The sequence below is a fragment of the Bos mutus genome, chromosome 2 (genome assembly GCF_027580195.1).
Source record: "Bos mutus isolate GX-2022 chromosome 2, NWIPB_WYAK_1.1, whole genome shotgun sequence".
In the NCBI taxonomy this organism is placed as follows: domain Eukaryota; kingdom Metazoa; phylum Chordata; class Mammalia; order Artiodactyla; family Bovidae; genus Bos; species Bos mutus.
In genome coordinates this window covers 83,276,456-83,289,130 of record NC_091618.1, presented here as the reverse complement: position 1 = coordinate 83,289,130, position 12,675 = coordinate 83,276,456, and the positions used below count along the sequence as shown (strand labels likewise).

Below are 12,675 nucleotides of genomic sequence, written 5' to 3'. Positions count from 1 at the left end.
ATATAAGAAAAAATTTAGACTATATATTTAAATAAATCTAAACATATATCTAAATATCTAAAACTCATGTTCTGATTGATGACATTATGACACATCGTATCTTGAAATCTGTTAAAATACGTGTTTTGGAAATTGTTAACATAGCAAAGCATGTAAAATACTAAAAGCAAAAAATAAAATTGTAATAATTTATACTTATTACAAAATGAAAGAGTAAAGGTAAATCCATCAAACATTCATTTATTGTTTTATCATTTCCCTAATTAAAACCTTTTATTCTCTTCCCATTGCTCTTAGATAAAATTCAAAGTATGTTTCATGTCTCACAGAGGCCCATTGACATCCTCAACATTTCTCTGGTGACTTGTTGAACAGATGGCTCCAGTTTCCTTGGTCCTTATTCAGTTTCTCAACCTGCCAGTTTTCTTCTTGCCTTAGCTACTTTGTTCTCCCTTTTGGGTCCATCATTTAGTTTCAGTTGAGTTCAGTTCAGTCGCTCAGTCGTGTCCAACTCTTTGCGACCCCATGAATCGCAGCACGCCAGGCCTCCCTGTCCGTCACCAACTCCCGGAGTTCACTCAAACTCATGTCCATCGAGTTGGTGATGCCATCCAGCCATCTCATCCTCTGTCGTCCCCTTCTCCTCCTGCCCTGAATCCCTCCCAGCATCAGACTCTTTTCCAATGAGTCAACTCTTCACATGAGGTGGCCAAAGTACTGGAGTTTCAGCTTTAGCATCATTCCTTCCAAAGAACACCCAGGACTGATCTTTAGAATGGACTGGTTGGATCTCCTTACAGTCCAAGGGACTCTCAAGAGTTCAAAAGCATCAATTCTTCAGTGCTCAGGTTTCTTCACAGTCCAACTCTCAAATCCATACATGACCACTGGAAAAACCATAGCCTTGACTAGACGGATCTTTGTTGGCAAAATAATGTCTCTGCTTTTGAATATGCTATCTAGGTTGGTCATAACTTTCCTTCCAAGGAGTAAGCGTCTTTTAATTTCCTGGCTGCAATCACCATCTGCAGTGATTTTGGAGCCCAGAAAAATAAAGTCAGCCACTGTTTCCATTGTTTCCCCATCCATTTCCCATGAAGTGATGGGACCGGATGCCATGATCTTCGTTTTTTGAATGTTGAGCTTTAAGCCAACTTTTTCACTCTCCTCTTTCACTTTCATCAAGAGGCTTTTTAGTTCCTCTTCACTTTCTGACATAAAGGTGGTGTCATCTGCATATCTGAGGTTATTGATATTTCTCTCTCATTTAGTTTAGTTCTTGCAAATAATAGATGCTTAATGTAGACTGACTAAATAAGCACCAGAATGCAAATAGTATCCATCTCTTCCAGGGTGGTTGTGCATTCCTTCATTTATGTTTTTTGAATTTAAAACATTTTCTGTAATGAACATGTATTTTCTAATTATCAGAAGGTAAAAAATTATCATTCTGGGCTTCTAGAATTGGAGACCCTGCTAGGTAAAATTCAGTAAGTCAGCAGGAACTTAGAAATTAAATTATCATAAGTCAATGAAGAGTCTGTACATAGAAATCAATTCAGTGAGGCATTGCATTCAGGTAGGATGGGTGGAGTGTTGGGTTAAAGAAAGTTGGTCCATCTGAGTTGTGCTTCCCAATTACTTTATGCCTAATTTAATTTAAACTTAAATTTAAAATTTAGTTTCTCAGTTGGACTAGCTACATTGCAAGTGCTTTATAGTCATGTTAGCTAGCTGCTGCCATACTGAACAGTACAGGTAGGGAAATTTTTCATCATGCAAAAAATATTTTATCACAGAAGGTATGGGATCTAGAATCCTGGAAGCAGATATCAAGGAACAGAAACTCAAGATAGGCAACAAAAGAATGAAGGAAGACTTAGGTAGTGAGGTTCGGCAGTGTGAATCTGGAAAAGGAGTTTATTTTGAATATTCAAAATTTGAGTATTCAAAGTTTGAGCATTCAAAGGAGTTTGAGAATTCAAAGGAGTATTCAAAGTATGCGTTTTGAGCAAAGTGACACAGCTGGTAGAAGGCATTTATTTTTCTGTAAAAGTCTTGAGGAAGACCTGTAAGAAATTGTTTAAGTATAAATAACAATGCAAACTAGTATCTGTGTTAAATTGTGTTCTGTATCCCTTTATGTGATAAATGGTTTTGGAAAGTGGGGGGCTATTGAAAAGATTTTATTGGGCAAGAGTAACTAGTACATGAAGGATTTTCTCCTTGATTGTATATGACAGTGGTTAGAATACTGAATGCCTGTCCTGTTTCTCATATCACTGCCCCTTTATACTTCATACTTTTAAGGTATAAAAGTATGCATCTTGATAACAGTAGTCACACAGCTACACTGCTTAGGTATATTTTAACATCTCTTTTGATTAATCAAGAAAATAGGATGAAAGGCAAACAACAAGTATATTCAAACTGAATCGAAGAAAAATAAAATCTTGAATTTAATTATGTTGAATAATTGCTTAAGCAAATGTGACTCAGATTGTAGGTATAACGTGTATTGAAAATACTTGAAGCATGTATATGGATACAATTCCAAATACTAGAACGTTCTTACAACACAGAACCGTTTTGGTTAGACGATTTTAATAGCAGCTTACTTATACTTTTGGTGAGATGGTGAGCTAATGATGTAGCCGTTAATTTGAATTTAGCAGACATTTTAAATATAGGTTTCTCTTACAGAGACAAAAGTTGCAATTTAAAGCTCTTTGGTGGTCTAAAAACAGCTTAATTCTGTAGTAGCATGGTAATAAGTACTAATCCAGCTTATACAGTGATTGTAGTATGTCATGTTTGTGAAAGATTGCCCAACTGCTTTCTCTGGGTTTTATGTTAATTTAAAAATATTAAACATAAAACCTTATAACATCTTCATGCTGAGATAAACTGTTCAATTTAACTGGTGCTCAAGCAGCAGCTGTCAGGAATTATCTTGTTCCTAGTGCTTTTTGCTATCACCTTGTGCCCTTTCCTGCCAGAGACACAGTGTGGGATGATAAAGCTCACCTTGTTAGGATTTATTGCTTAAATAATACCTGAGGCAAGAAGAACACTGGGAACCTAGGGTTTAACTGCTGATTGAGTGATGTCATTCATTGTGTTATTGTACCTATTTTTTTTTTTTAATTGATAAAAGAGGGCAAAGTAAAAATTGCCTATGAATCTTACCTGCATTTTATTTTTTGTGTGTGAGCATCTTCCTCACTTCTTTATAGGTATCACTGAGCTGAATATTTGAGGAGTTGCTTATTGTCCAATTTAACTACCATTTTACAAGGAAAAAGCAAAGAGAAATGTTTTAATTATGTTGGAGATAATTTCCACAATTTAGAAGTAGTGAGGGCTATTTCAAAATTCGTTATGAAAATAAAATGAATTTCTTATTAATGACTGAACAAACTGAAGGAAGTGTTGGTGTGGGCAGTCCCAAATGGGTAGTATTATGAAAACCATTGCCATTTTACTTCTGAATGTATTGCAGCCTTTCGCTTGAGAACTTCTATTTGGAAGGTTCCATTTTACATTTGGATTCCTTGATTACGGATCAGCTGGTAGGCAGGGTAAAGAGAGGTGGTGTGTGGTTGGAGGAGAGTAAAGGCCTTGCTTTAGTTAAACATTTGCTACAGATGTTCCACCTTAAGGATAATTCCCATGGAGCAAATGAACAATTGGATTATGACTAGAAATACATATATGAGGGATTTATTATTTATGGAATGTAACATATTTTTCCCTTTTACTTTCTGCCATCTAATGCGTATCCTCCCAAGTTTGTAGTTTTATAAATGTGTAACTTAAAAATTGGTAAAGGTAGATCAATGAGTTACAGTATACCATTTATTTAATCAATTATAAACATTTCTATGAATATTTGAATATTTTTATTAGTGACCTTTTGACCAAACCATTTAAGAATTAGTTGCAGACATTATTATGCTTTACATGTAAATAATTCAACATGTCTACTAAGAACGAGGATATTCTCCTATATAACAGCAGTAAAATTACTACACTTCAATTTAAGATTGATAAAACTTTACAATTTTATATTCAACCCAATACTCAGAGTTTCCCTGTTGTCCTTATATCTTTTATAGTTGTTTTTTTCCCCATTCAGTATCCCATCAAGGATCACACACTGCATTTTGTTTGGGGATCTCTTTATTCCCCTTTACTCTAGATTTTCTTTTTCCTTTTATGACCTTGACATTCTTGAAGATCCAGCCCCATTTATTTTGTGACTGGCTGGCTATTTACTCATGACCAAATTCAGATTAAACATTTGGGGCAGGAATTGGTGATCTCTGTCTTTCTATCGTGTATTGGGAAATGCATGATATCCCTTTGATCCACTATTGTTCATATTAAGTTTGATCACTTGGTAAGTTGATGTCTACCAAATTTCTTCATTAATTAATGGAAGTTACTTCTCCATGTAATTAATAGATGGAAGCTGTAGTTAATGAATTTCTCTTCCTTGTGTGTGAATGCATTGTGTTTACTTAGGTCTCAATGATTGAGTCATTGTTTACAATAGTGTGTATGTTGAGGGTGGAAGCAGGAAAAGCGGGAGGGGGAAGTATTACTCAATAACTTGATCTACCAATCACCACCTATTTTTTTTTTTAAGGAAAATATTGATTGAAATTAAATTTAATTTTTTTCTCTGCTAAAGATCATGGAGAAGGCAATGGCACCCCACTCCAGTACTCTTACCTGGAAAATCCCATGGACAGAGGAGCCTGGTGAGCTGCAGTGTATGGGGTCACTAGGAGTCGGACACGACTGAGCGACTTCACTTTCGCTTTTCACTTTCATGCATTGGAGAAGGAAATGGCAACCCACTCCAGTGTTCTTGCCTGGAGAATCCCAGGGACGGGGGAGCCTGGTGGGCTGTCATCTCTGGGGTCACACAGAGTCAGACATGACTGAAGCGACTTAGCAGCAGCAGCAGCTAAAGATCAGATTTGTAGATAAGCAAATATCTTTGTATTTCATAATTTTCAGTCTCTTTTTTATTTTTTGGCCCCACTGTGTACATGCAGGATCTTAGTTCCTGTACATGCAGGATCTTAGTTCCCTGACTGGGAATCAAACTCATTCCCCTTGCATTGAGTGCAGAGTCTTAACCACTGGATCACCAGGGAAGTCCCCAGTCCCAGTTTTAGAAAACTTTATACTTGATGGTGGTGGGAATATTTTTGGACAAAATAGAGGACATTTTCAGGATATAAATTTTCTATTTGCTTTGTGCTTAGTTGCTCAGTCGTGTCCGACTCTTTGCAACCCCATGGACGGAGGAGCCTGGCGGGCTACTGTCCATGGGGATTCTCCAGGCAAGAATACTGGAGTGGATTGCCATACCCTCCTCCAGGGGATCTTCCCAACCCAGGAATCGAACCATGGTCTCTTGCATTGCAGGCAGACTCTTTAACCAGCTAAGCTACCTTTAGTTGAGTACAAATAGACAATTAAAAATGCATCTTCTTGATAAGATTATTTACTTTAAAGCAATAAATCATAACATTAATACAGCAATGTGAGTTTAGAAACGTCTCTACTATTGGGTCTTCTGTTTCTCTTTTAGTCCATGAAGAAGACACTTGAATTCCCATTTATGATATATGCTCTTGTTACGTAATTATTATTCTTATGTGAAAGGCTAGTGCTGCAGATCATATAAACACCTGAAGTTAGTCATTTGGCTTGTCAGCAAGGGAGAATTTATAGTAGTTGTAATCATGGTAATAACAAGGATGCTATTTAGTATTTATTAAGTACAATAAAAAGCATCTGCAATGTAAGTGGTGCACAACAAATTCATATCCGTAGTGTAATGAATAGTACTTTGGGCTTAAAAGACCAGGAGTCTCTGCTTTGCCACTTTCTACCAGTGTGATTTCTAGGAAAAACTCTTAACCTTCTTCAGTCTCATTTTTTAGAATGGGAATTAAAGCTGTAATGGTTAAATGATTCTATATTATGTTATAAAGGTGGCATTTCATCAAAATTGTGCCATCTAAATGTCCCCAGCTGCTCAGGGACTGTAATTTGTCGCTCTTCTGTGTCCACATGTGTTAGCCCCCTTGTTAGTGAAATATTTCCAGGTTGTCCCAGATAGTTGTCTGTTTGTCCTCCAGAATATTTTATTCATGTCACTATTAATAGCCAGCATTCATTCTGTGGGCTGTCTTGTTCACCTCTTCTCTTCTTCTTGGCTTGACCCTGGTACATAGTAGGCATTTATAATAAATGTTTGTGGAATTAATGAGTAAATAGACACTATTTCATTCATAAACATGGATATGTAGACATTCAGTTTCCTTTGTCCCCACCGCGCCCCACCCCGCCCCTCCGCCAGAGTCAAGGAACCAGCCTTTCTTCATTTTTTAAATTTAGGTTTTATATAAGGGATATTACAGACTGTACATCTGGTACCATTAGCAGTCCAGTAATTGAGAAGAAAATATAAAACCAACCCCAGAAATACTGCAGAATATTTAAAAGGGGGGCAGTGAAAAACATGCCAGGAGAAAAAGCCCTCCCTCACTAGATAAGTCTGTTGCATAAATCAAAAGGGTTTATGTCATAACACGAACATGTGCCATTCCTGCTCATATATTGAATTTCAGTAGTTGGTTGCATAAAGAAGTAAAGTGTAATGAAACTGGCGAGCAAAGTATTCCCCAGTCAGCCTTATCTTTGTTCCATTTGTCCTTCAGATAGAGCTTTTCTTGCCTTTTTCAATAAAATCCATCCAGCTTTTTTTTTTTTTTTGCATCTCTCAGTAACTGAGCTGAGAAGACCAATGAGATTCAGGGCTTTTATAGTTCTTAGCAGCTGCTTTTTAAGAGATCAAAACTTAGAATGCTGCTACATGGTATTAGGCTTAACTCTTGATGTGTCCCTATGGGGGATATGTTTTCCTTGGGGTAGGATGAGTAGAGAGAAGAGAAGGTGAAGAATGCCCCTTCTAGTATGCTCAGGATGGTAACCCTAATTTCCTTCTTTCCTAGGATCCTCTTCGCAAGCTCAGTGCTTAACCTGACTGAACTGGCTGCCCTTCGACCTGACCTTGGGAAATTGAAAAAGATTCTGTACTTTCATGAGAACCAATTGGTATATCCTGTCAAGAAATGTCAGGAGAGGGATTTCCAATATGGATACAACCAAATTCTCTCCTGGTAGGTATAGATTGTATCACTGTATTTAGTCCTTTGCCATCTTTTTCCTTATCATTAACTTTTAAATCTAGAGACCTACGGTACACATATTTTTAAAATACCTTATATTAGGAGCAAATGTTTAAATATATCTTCCATGGTAAGAATTACTTGTACCTCTGCAATATATATATACAGATAAGAGAACAACTAATTTTTTTTATAAAATACATATGTGTAGCAACCGGATTATATGTTGAGCTAGTTATTTAACTGTATTTTCTACAACACTCAAAATAGAAGCAAAGGGCTGTCAGGGACCTCCTTCAGCCCCTTATTCCATCATCTGTTGTGTGAGATGTACTTTTAGAAAAGGCAGTTCTTCACCTCTTATTTACCAGCTACTTTCAGTGTATCCAGCCAAAATCAAAATAGAAATGTACAGAGGAGTAAACAAAAATTAAAGCGTAACAGAGAAAGAGGTTTTTGTCCTTTGATTCTTATTGTTTGTAAGAGAAAACTATGGAAAATGAATCTTTAGGTGATGTTTGGTTTTTTTTCTTCCCCTCATTGAGTCTTCTGAAATTGCCTAGCCTTAAAATACCATGACATTTTAAAGGTGATGGTCCTTCTGTTTTGTTACTTCAACAAAGTATATCTCTTAAAACTTAGTTAATAAAAGAAGTTAATAATGACTCTGAAACAGCTTTGCTATTGGATCCCATCGACATAGCACTCAAATGGAGTCAGTTTGGCAGTGATTGGGTACAGTTTACTCACCATTTTTAATAGTCGTTAGTTTTGGGGTTGATGATGTTCTTAAACAGACACCCAGCTCTTTTGCTAGTATATTCCATAGTTTCGTTGACATAGAAAAACAGCTAGCTGGTAATACTTCTGTGTTTTGAGCATTTTGTAAATGTTTTCCTGCAATCATTTTTACAAGCTGCTTCAATTGTGAAGTAGCAATGCTATCAAAATAGAGAGGAGCTGCTTCCCGTCAAATGTCTCGTAAAAAAAAGCAACCGTTTTTAAATTTCAAAATAAAATTAAAATACTTTATTTTATATTGAAACAGAGAGGGAAAATATGTTTTAAAAACAAAAATGAAATCATTTTGTACTTTATCAATATGGAAAACATTTGTAATATTCTTTTGGTTTCTTGAATTAGCATCGTTCTTTTCCTCAGATAGTGTGTGTTTATTACCCCTGAGAAATAACTGGGGAAAAAAATTAAGTCTGTTTTTCCCTTTATGGATGGCTTTAAAGTTAATGGAAGTTACACCCACTCATATCAGAGAGGAAATGCATGAAAAAGAATATTTCTGTAAACTATCTTGGTTCTTTAATTTGACAAAGACTGGGTTTTTAAGAATATATGTAGTTGAGTTGCATGCCCTTTGAGGGCAAATAGCAAAAAAAAAAAAAAAAAAATTTTAACTCACTACCCCTCATCTCTCTGTTCTAGAAAAGATTGCTTTTGCTCAAAGGGAGTGAGACCATAAAATCTTATACATGATTTTTGAGCATTGCTCTTCTCAAGAGGATAAACTGGTAGATGAACTTGAAGAGAAAGAAATGGACTTGATCGTCACTGGGACTCTTAATGAGAAAACAGTGGTTTGCAGTCGTCCAGAGGAAAAATAAGAATGTCAGAAAGCAGTCCAGTTCAGATTCTCTTTGAAAAGTATGACTCCAGCTTCCTGAAATGTTTCTTTAGTTTTCTTGCTGACTTCTGCTTTTGTTGGCACTGTCAGATTTCTTTCTTGACTGTGTGGCAGTTAAGGACTTCAGAGATGACTGACATAAGCACTCACCTTAAACAGAGGTTTCACTAACCCTCTGACTGGTGATCACTGGTCGTAACTATATATTATGACCTGTGAGTCGCTATTAAAATATGTGACATATAGTGAAAACAGACTAGCTGTAAAACATCCTTCAACTTTTGGTGTATTATTATATTGGCTTCCTTATTGCTCAGTGTAGTGTCAGCACTTCTGTGACATTCTCTTGTGTTATCCATGTTGTAATCACTGCTAACCCCAAATTTGCACTAGGTTGCAACTAAAAAAACAGAAAATGCTTGTATGGGAAAGCAGTTTTCAGGGGTGGGAGTGGATAGGGATGGCAGGTCAACATTCCTTTTGTTGGTTTTTCATTCCACTATGTACTGAAAGTAGGAACTTTGTCTCAGTAAACGCAAATTAAACTAAACTTAGGATTTGTTATGATAGTCCTGCTCTGTAAACTCTATTTATTCATTTGTGTTTTGCAGTCTTGTGGACTTATGTGTCTTCTTTTCAGTTTTCTTGATGTTCTTTATAGAGTGAAATAAAACTGTTTCCTCTTTGATCTTATACACCTTATCAAAGCATTTGTATGCATCATGTTGAGATCCAGGGACACTGAGACATGGAATCATTGCTTAAAGCAATGAGTGCTATTTTAAAAAACAAAACAATGATTTATTAAAATGGTTTTTTGAGTCATAAAGGAAACATAGTACATATTCCTGTTTTATCCAGTTCACCCACGGTTATCATTTGTGTTCATTGGTTTCCCAAAAAATGTTGTACACAAATTTGGAAACTACTGACGTATTTATGATACATAAACTTTGTTTTTACATTCCCTTCTAACTATATATTTTAGATTATTTTTAATTTAAAGAAAGTGCTAAGGAGAGGATCACAGCATTTACATCAAAAGCAACAGCCAGTATTATATTTCTCTTGTTTAATTTTGAAGGTTCATGGTGTTATGGTCCTTTATAATATATTATGTAATCAGTAGGACCTAGTGGTATGGATTTCTGGATCCATTTTCACCAGTTTCTTCTATTGCTCTGACTCCCCCAAGTCTAATATAATAATAGAATAAGTTACTTGTAGAGTTCTCATATAATCCTTTCTGTGTATGTAGTCTCAGAACTTTCAAAAACCTAACAGTTTCTTAAAACAAAGGTTAAAATGAGAAATAGACTTTAACCACATGTTATGAAGGTATGCTCTAGTGTGAAATAATTTTATCTGGATTAGTCTCCTTAAAGGCAGTGAAAAGTATGCTAACTTTTTTGTTCTCCATACTGTGGTGTAAATCAAAGTACATCACCGACATAAAAACTCAACATGGGTAACTGGGCCACAGGGAGAAAGGTCCTCATGTTTTTGGTGACACTACAGAAAATTCCTGGCATTGCAGGAAAATATACTTAGGTTTGAAGCCTCATAAGTGAGAGTGTTAGTGGCTCAGTCATGTCCAATTCTTTGCAACCCCATGGTATGTAGCCTGCAAGGCTCCTCCGTCCATGGAATTCTCAAGGCAAGAATAGTGGAATGAGTAGCCGTTCTCTTCTCCAGGGATCTTCCTGGATTGATCCCAGGTCTCCTACATTGCAGACAGATTCTTTACTGTCCTCATAGAATCCCATTAAATCACTGAATTCCTTTCCTGCCTTTCCTCTCTGATGCCTGCCATCTAACTTCCCTTGATATAAGGCTAATGAAAGTAACTTATCTGTTAGGATCATTTTGATAAAAACCAAGAAGTGGAGAGTTCTTTGCAAACCCAAGATTCAGTAAAAACTGTGATTAATGAAGAAGTCTTTAAGCTTCTTCTTTATAAAAGAAGTTATAAAAAGAACTGAATGAATGTGGGCTCACCATATGCATTTATCCTTTCCTTTTGCAGCCTGGTGGCTGATGTGGTGGTATTCAACTCAGTTTTTAATATGGAGTCATTTCTCACTTCTATTGGAAAATTCATGAAGTTGATTCCTGATCACAGACCCAAGGATCTGGAAAGCATCATCAGACCCAAGTGCCAAGTTATTTACTTTCCCATCAGGTTTCCTGACGTGAGCAGGTCAGTGTGACTCTATTTTCAATATTCTGTCATAAATTATTCCCCAAATGTATAAAAATAGGTGCTATTCTTGCCATTTTTAGCTTTTTCACATAAGCATGGTTAGAGAATTGAGTACTCTTTTACCTTTCTGTGATTTATAAATCATGTGTCCAACCTATCACTGAATGGTTAATTCCAATATTAAGTTCTTCTTTTCTTTTCTCTTCTATTTGTTTGCCAAAGAAAGGTGCTTTGGCTTTTAACATTGACTGTTGTTTCTTCATTTGTTGTTTTGATACAGAAGTCATCGTCAAGCATATGTCCCAACCTTTTATTCAGCTTATTCCCAGTGGTTTATATGTATAATAGTAACTCCTAAGTAAGTCAGTGTTAAATTTTACTGCTTAGATTACTTTCATTTCCCATGCTGTGTTTCCTTCTCCTATTTTTTATTATTTACATTATTTTAGTAAAGAATTTGGTATTTTATATTGGGTTGAAATGCATTTAATTGCTATTTCTTTTTCTCAGTCACTAAGGATATTTTTATTACCCTTATCACTGGGCCCACCCTGAATTAGCAATGGATGATGTGGCGCAAAGGGAACATTCTAGAATTCCTTTTCACTTTTGATTAAACCTAGCAAAATTGTTTTTACTGCCACCAGAAATATATCCCCCTTGTGAATAGAAACTTTACTTCAGTCGGACTCATACTAGCTGGGGATGCTGCTGCTTTGTAACTGACTGTGTCCTTAAAAAAGAGCTCAGGGACAGCTGTTTCTTCCCCATCCTTGAAGACAGGAGACAATTTATTGTCCACGCATGCTGTGTAGGAGGTCGGCATTAGTGTCTATGTTCTGGACTCAGTTCACCCGGATTTTGCTGTGGGGACACCCACTCTTCCACACCCCTAATACTGATTTATTTGAGTCTTACTAGTTAATACTGCACTGAAGAAAATTCTACCTAATACCAAATCAAGCTATGAGTCATAAAGTTTGTTAGACCACCTTGCCTAATCCTTATTTTCTGGAGTTCAGGAAACAGAACGCCAGAGAAGCAGACGGGCTTATACTCACACTGTTGATTGTTGTCAGAGACTGGATTCAAATTTAGATTCTATGACTTTTGATTCAATTTTCTGTTTAGTTTCTAATCTTCCTATTAGTACAGGTCATTTGTCAAAAATATTTAATGATCTATTTACATTTTTGAAAACTGTAAAGCTAAGTGAAACTAAGATCACAGTTGATTTTCATATGTATGTACATGTATGTACATATGGTATATATTTGTAATCCATAATTTTCATGTGTGATGAAAGAATGTCAGTGTCTAAAAAACACAATGGTTATGCTTTAGCTCTGTCTCATCAGCTAGAATATGACTTATACTTTAGGTCATATTTTTTAACTTTATTTTTGACATTCTTTTAAGTTTTTCATATAATATCATTAAAATGTGCATCTTTAAGTGAATAGGTAGTTATAGTACATCTTAATTTTTATTTCTATAGAATTTCAAATAAATAATGTTTTTCAAATTCATTTGCATCTGATAGAGTCCTACAATATCCTATGTTTAATACACCTGTGGCAGTTGAATAGTTTATTAATTTGGACTGTATTACCATAAAT

At 35.8% G+C, this 12,675-nt stretch overlaps 1 protein-coding gene across 13 annotated transcripts in view; it reads left to right on the top strand.

Annotated features, from left to right (window-relative positions):
- Positions 1–12,675, top strand: part of GTDC1 (glycosyltransferase like domain containing 1) — a 429,626-nt gene that overhangs the window by 181,682 nt on the left and 235,269 nt on the right. For 11 of the 13 annotated variants that reach the window (XM_070389962.1, XM_070389968.1, XM_070389890.1 and 8 more), the window contains 2 exons: positions 7,038–7,205; positions 10,880–11,053. In XM_070389962.1, coding sequence (XP_070246063.1) covers positions 7,038–7,205; positions 10,880–11,053 — 342 coding nt within the window. Of the gene's footprint in view, positions 1–4,696; positions 4,767–7,037; positions 7,206–8,654; positions 8,874–10,879; positions 11,054–12,675 lie in introns of all 13 variants that reach the window. The other 2 variants (XM_070389957.1, XM_070389928.1) reach the window with 2 other exon arrangements.